Source organism: Rhagoletis pomonella, unplaced genomic scaffold (genome assembly GCF_013731165.1).
Source record: "Rhagoletis pomonella isolate Grant_MI unplaced genomic scaffold, Rhpom_1.0 Rhpom_scaffold_00046, whole genome shotgun sequence".
Lineage (NCBI taxonomy): Eukaryota > Metazoa > Arthropoda > Insecta > Diptera > Tephritidae > Rhagoletis > Rhagoletis pomonella.
In genome coordinates this window covers 127,700-134,699 of record NW_023458600.1, presented here as the reverse complement: position 1 = coordinate 134,699, position 7,000 = coordinate 127,700, and the positions used below count along the sequence as shown (strand labels likewise).

At 37.6% G+C, this 7,000-nt stretch overlaps 1 protein-coding gene across 1 annotated transcript in view; it reads left to right on the top strand.

Moving 5' to 3' along the window:
- The first annotated feature begins 2,935 nt into the window (after positions 1 to 2,935).
- Positions 2,936 to 7,000, top strand: part of LOC118749766 — a 44,839-nt gene continuing 40,774 nt past the window's right edge. The window contains exons 1-4 of the mRNA XM_036484545.1: positions 2,936 to 3,813; positions 4,108 to 4,253; positions 4,306 to 4,445; positions 4,549 to 5,987. Coding sequence (XP_036340438.1) covers positions 2,936 to 3,813; positions 4,108 to 4,253; positions 4,306 to 4,445; positions 4,549 to 5,987 — 2,603 coding nt within the window. The remainder of the gene's footprint in view (positions 3,814 to 4,107; positions 4,254 to 4,305; positions 4,446 to 4,548; positions 5,988 to 7,000) is intronic.

The window sequence follows — 7,000 nt, the reverse complement described above, 5'->3', positions numbered from 1 at the left end:
AAAACATTGCCAAATTTCTTGAAAGATAAATTGCATACCAGCTGATGTGCAATTTTAAAATGCATCAGTGTATTATAGGTAGAAAAGAGTGACTGTGTTGTAAATTGAAAGACAAATTATGACTGAATTAAGAAAGGTCAAAAGTGAATCCAATCTCTTCATTGAACGCCAACTTCAAACGCCATGAAACGCCATAAAACTCAATTGCATTAGCGCGTGAACTTAGTGCTCCTCCAAAACTACCGAATGGAAATAAAAATATCGATTATACTACGTATATGAGTATGCACACACATGTTTACTTTTGTTTACTTGTATAGCTCTGTTCTTAGTAATGCTTCAAATTAACTAATATTGTAGATATGTATATGTGCATACTACGAACTCATAAACATCATTAAGGGGTTTCTATTTTAAAAGGCACATACCTATACCTATCTTATCTATATATATAAAAAAGGATGTATGTATGTATGTGTGTATCTAAGCAGCTTATAGACTCCGAAACCATTCAGCCGATTTTGTTAAAATTTCCAGGATAGCTTCATAGAAACTCGGAGAGTGTTCCTGTGAAATTTGGCTATTTTTGAAAGAGTTGCCACCTGTCAGAAAAATAAAATTTATTTAAATATGCAAGTAAAGTAAGTATAGATATCAAATGGAAGGTATTTGAGAAAGATATTTAAGAAAATTTACATCAAAAAATATTTTAATAAGTGTTGCCACCTGGTCAAAAAGTTAATAATAATGAATATCTAATGCAATTCACATCAAATATTGCAATATGGGTATCAAACGGAAGGTATTGGAGAAAGATTCACGCCAAACATATTTTTGAGTAGAGTTGCCACCTCTTTCAAAAAAAGTTAAATGACATAAATGTGTGTATTAAAAAGTTTTTCGCAGGATACGGGAGCTATTGGGAAATGTTTCAGTTAAGACCAATTATCGTATAGAGTGTCCACATACTTAAGAAAATAAAATCGGATAATATTTTTAAGAAATACCAAAGATTTAGAGTGTGATAAACTTCAAAGTATGTCAAACCGAAAGCTTACCAGAAAGAAAATCCTATATCTATAAATCTATATGTGAACATATGTATCGTTGCCTTAATATAGAAAGGCCCTATCTAACATCGTCGCTGAAATGCACAAAGCCGTAACTAACTAAAATCTTTTATTGCATAAAATGATGTGAGGCTACATAATTCGATCAAATGCATCATAATCAATTAAAACGTAAATTTTCGATTTTTAGTTAGTTACGACTTTTTGTAAATCAGCGACGATGTCAGATAGGGCCTTTCTATATTAAGGCAACAGTATGTATGTTAATGCCAGAGTTGTGTAAATTTTCACCAGGTTGCAATTTAAAAACGGAATTTGTTTAATAGTTAAAAACCACAAAAGTACTCAATATTAATGCATAACTTTTGTTCCTTATTGAATAAGGCTTAAAAAAATATAATAAAATTTGCAATAAAAAATGTTGTAATATTTTTTCCTAATGCGCATACGAGATTTTGCTTGCATAATTTTCCTAAATTTGGGTGTATAAATTTTGGTATTTTTCCACAACATTCATGAAGAGAATACCTACATAGAAAACACTTTGTTACCTAAGTTTACATAAATAAAGGGTTTAAAAATTTCAAATTATTTGGGAGGAAAGTACCTGCAGAATTATAGCATTCGTTTTTATTTTACGGTTGAAGGTAGTTAAATATTGTTTACAAGAGTAAATTTTGTTTCCCAAGTTTACCTAAACAATGGCTTCATAAATCTTGGGATTTTTCCACAACATTCTTGAAGAAAATACCTACGTACAAAGAAATTTTTCTGTATACACTAATTCAGATAAATAAGAGGTTGCGAAAGTCAACCGATTTTTTTAAATTTATTGCAGGAAAAGTACCTGCAGAGAATATCTTCTGCTGTTTACACACGTTTTAGCATAGATAAAATATAAGGATTTTTAATCTTTTTAAGTGGAAGGTACCTTCAGAGAACATAATTATATTGTTTGCCTGAGTTACATAAATATAAGGTCGCATAGCTAATACATTCGCTCATAGCAAGTGTAGACACAGCGCAAAAGATAGTGAATTCTTTTTCATCTGAGATCAGTTCAACATACAGAGTATTATTATTTACATTCACAAAAAAATAAAATCATGCCACCAAAGAAAGCATCAATTGGAAGAAAAAACCCCAAAACAAAAAAGTCGAATGAATACAGAGCGGCGGAAACGGACGATCAACGAAATGTCCGACTTCAACAAAATCGAAACAGAGAGACAAGCTCGAGAAATGTGGAAACGGGAAACCAGCGGGAATCTCGCCTCCAGCAAAATCGTGTGAGAGCTTCAACCTCCAGAGACGCTGAAACCCTGGAACAACGAGAATCTCGCCTACAACAAAATCGTGTGAGAGCTTCAACCTCCAGAGACGCTGAAACCCTGGAACAACGAGAATCTCGCCTCCAGCAAAATCGTGTGAGAGCTTCAACCTCCAGAGACGCTGAAACCCTGGAACAACGAGAATCTCGCCTACAACAAAATCGTGTGAGAGCTTCAACCTCCAGAGATTCTGAAAATCCCGAACAACGCAACGAACGGCTTCGCACTAATCTATCACGATTGACCCATTCAAGAGAAAGAACACATTTAATGTTGGCGGCATACAATTATGACAGAAACAGAGACTACGAAAATCATGCAGATGTCGCCATTGGACCGATGAATAAAGTTTGTTTGCATTGCCATGCTTTGAAGTTTGCAAAGGAATCACCAGGAATGTGTTGTTCAAAAGGTAAAATAGTTTTGTCATCGTTAATTGAGGCACCTGAACCACTACTTAGTTACCTTTCTGGCACAACTCTTATTTCAAACCACTTTTTGAAAAACATACGCAAGTACAACTCTTGCTTTCAAATGACTTCGTTTGGAGCAACGAAAATTATATCTGAAGGCGGTTACATGCCAACATTCAAAGTTCAAGGCCAAATATACCACAAAATCGGTTCATTGCTCGCAGTGCCACAACAAGATGCGAAATTTCTGCAAATTTATTTCACTGGAAATGATGCACTGGAAGTAGGCAAGCGTTGCGCAATTAGTTCTGGGTTCCGACGCGAGATCATTTCAAGTTTGCAGGCAATGTTCCATGAACAAAACAGTTTGATTCGCCTTTTTAAAACAGCTCTGGATCAAATGCCATCAGATGACTATAGTGTTGTTATTAGAGCAGACAAAGCTCCTGCTGGTGAACATGAAAGGCGCTTCAATGCTCCAGTAACAGGGGATGTTGCAATTGTAATAGTTGGCACCGAATTCGATCGACGTGACATCATTATCCACCGGCGAAATGCTAATGTGCAGAGAGTATCGGAAACACATCGATCGTATGATGCACTCCAATATCCAGTGCTGTTTCCCCATGGAGAAGAAGGATATCATTTCAACATCAGGCAAGTCGACCCCAGTACAAGTGAAGCGACGACAAAGAAAGTGTCCTGCATGGATTATTATGCAAACCGCATTATGATTCGTGGAAACGAATCCAATCATATCTTAAAATGTCGTGAATTATTCCAACAGTTTATTGTGGACATGTACGCTAAAGTCGAATGTGAACGTCTTCTTTTCATTCGCTTAAATCAAAAGAAGCTGCGCGTTGAAGAATACGTTCATTTACGTGATGCAGTTGCTAATGATGGAAACATTGCTGACATTGGACAAATGGTAATTTTACCTATAACATATACAGGAAGCCCGCGGCACATGCACGAATACGGGCAAGATGCTATGACGTACGTTCGAATGTATGGACGACCAGACCTATTCATCACCTTCACTTGCCATCTATCGTGGAGTGAAATAACCGAATTGCTTTTTGCAGGCCAGAGCTCATCGCACAGACATGATCTTCTCGCTCGAATATTCAAGCAAAAGCTAACAAGTCTTATGAATGTCATCACGAAGAATTTTGTTTTTGGAGAAACCAGATGCTGGATGTACTCAATTGAATGGCAAAAGAGAGGCTTACCACACGCTCACATTTTGATTTGGTTGAAGCAAAAAATTATACCTACATAAATTGATAGCGTTATATCAGCCGAGCTTCCAAATCAAGCCGAAGATCCCATTCTTTTTGAAATAATCAAGAAAAATATGATTCATGGGCCATGCGGTACTTTTAATCCTAATTCACCATGTATGCAAAACGGCAAATGCACAAAGCGATATCCACGTGAGTTGATTACTGAAACTCAAACTGGAGGTGATGGATATCCTCTGTATAGGCGCCACTAATGGTGGATACACAACTACTATTAAGATGCGAAGTGTAGATATCGACATAGACAATAGATGGATCGTGCCATACTCGCCACTACTTTCAAAAATGTTTAATGCTCACATCAATGTTGAGTATTGTAATTCGGTAAAGTCCATAAAATATGTTTATAAATATGTTAACAAGGGCAGTGACATGGCAGTATTCGGATTAGCAAATCGAGGTGATGAGATCACACAATATCAAACAGGGCGCTACATCAGCAGTAACGAAGCAGTATGGCGGATATTTGCATTCAATATTCACGAACGATATCCAACGGTTCAAAATCTCGCTGTTCATTTGGAAAATGGTCAGCGGGTTTACTTCACCGAAGAAAATGCGCAAAATAGAGCAGCCACAAAACACAACACTGACTGCTTTTTTCGAATTGGGTACATCCGAAAATTTTGCTAAAACGTTGCTGTATCAAGATGTGCCCAAATATTATACTTGGAAGACATCGACAAAAAAGTTCAACAGAAGAAAAAGAGGTGCAATTGTTCCAGAGCATCCTGGTATATACTCGTCCGATGCATTGGGACGTGTGTATACTGTTCATCCAAATAACGCCGAGTGCTATTATTTGCGGTTGTTGCTGCATACAATCAAAGGGCCGACATCATTCCTTGCATTGAAAACCATCGACGGAGTAGAATTCCAAACGTACAGAGAAGCGTGCTTTAAACTGGGCTTACTTGAGAATGATCAGAATTGGAACACAACTCTGACCGAAGCATCACTCACGTGCCATCCAAAGCAAATACGAAATTTGTTTGCGATAATTTTAACAACATGCGCACCATCGAATCCTCGACAACTGTGGGAAATGCATCGTGAAAGCCTCAGTGAAGATATTCTAGGACAAGCACGTGCAAGCGATCCAAGTCAGGAATATTCGGATGACATTTTCAATGAAGCTTTAATATTAATGGAGGACTTATGCATGTCAATCAACAACAAAGCTCTTTGTCAACTCGGTATGCCAGCACCGACACGAGATAGAAACGCTGTACAAGATAGAGACTTGATGCGAGAACAGCAGTTTGATGCAAATCAGCTTGAACGATTTGTGCAAACGCAAAACGAGTTTTTAGTTGCTGATCAGAAAAAAGCTTATGACAAAATCATGCAACGTGTAACCGAAGGAGATGGCGGAATTATCTTCCTAGATGCTCCAGGAGGTACCGGGAAAACTTTCCTCATCAATTTAATATTGGCGTCAGTTCGAATGCGAAATGGGATTGCAGTAGCAGTAGCATCATCGGGGATTGCATCAACACTACTTGATGGAGGACGTACAGCGCATTCAGCACTTAAGCTTCCATTGAATTTGCACCAGACCGAAACACCTACATGCAACATCAGCAAAAACTCTGGTATGGCCATAGTCCTTAAAACGTGCAAATTTATAATTTGGGACGAATGCACTATGGCACATAAGAAATCGCTCGAAGCACTTGACCGAACTCTGCGAGATTTTCGTGGAAAAGAGCAACCGATGGGAGGCACTCTTATACTTCTTGCAGGTGATTTTCGTCAAACATTACCCGTTATACCACGATCTTCGCCTGCAGACGAGCTGAACGCGTGCTTAAAGGCATCGCATCTGTGGAACTATGTCGAAAAAATTACGCTCACAACAAATATGTGAGTGCATTTGCTGCAAGATACGTCTGCCCAAATATTTTCAAAGCAACTTTTAGATATCGGAAACGGTAAAGTTCATATTGATCGCACAACAAATGAGATATCATTTCCGTCCAACTTTTGTCAAATGCAGCAGAGCATTCAAGACGTCATCGACAGAGTATTTCCGAACATAACGATCAACGATGATTTTAGTAAATTAAACGGTCAAATTCAATTGAAAATTCCAGGAGAAGCAGTCGAATATAAATCGATTGATACAGTAATGGACAAAGATCAAGCTGTTAATTACCCAACTGAATTTCTTAATTCTTTGGAGAAACCTTGAATGCCTCCTCATTCGTTGGCGTTAAAAGTTGGATCACCAGTGATGCTTATTCGGAACTTGAACGCGCCGAAACTGTGCAACGGAACCAGAATGATAATAAAAAAATTAACACCGAATTTGATCGAGGCAACAATCATCAGCGGTAAATTCAAGGCGAAGATGTGCTGATTCCACGTATACCGATGATTTCCAACGATTTACCGTTCGAATTCAAGCGGCTTCAATTCCCTTTGCGTCTTGCCTTTGCTATAACTATAAATAAAGCACAAGGGCAATCATTAACTATTGCGGGTTTGGATTTGAAAAATTCGTGCTTTTCACATGGCCAATTATACGTCGCCTGTTCACGAGTTGGGACACCACAAAATTTATATATTTACACACCAAATGAAAAAAACTAAAAATATTGTTTATCCCTTAGCATTAAGGTAAATAAAAAGGTATTCAATTTCAAATCTCTAAATACATGTGTTTTTCTTTGGCGTAGCAACGCGCGCCGGGTATTGCTAGTAAATATTATAAATGTGAAAGTTTGTATGTTTGGATGTTTGGGAAATCATCACGCGGAAACGGCTACACAGATTTACATGAAATTTTGCACGCAGATAGCCTATGGGCCAGATTGGTTAATAGGCTATTTTTTTTTAAGAGTTGCCACCTGTTAAAAAAGTTTCATTTATTTAAT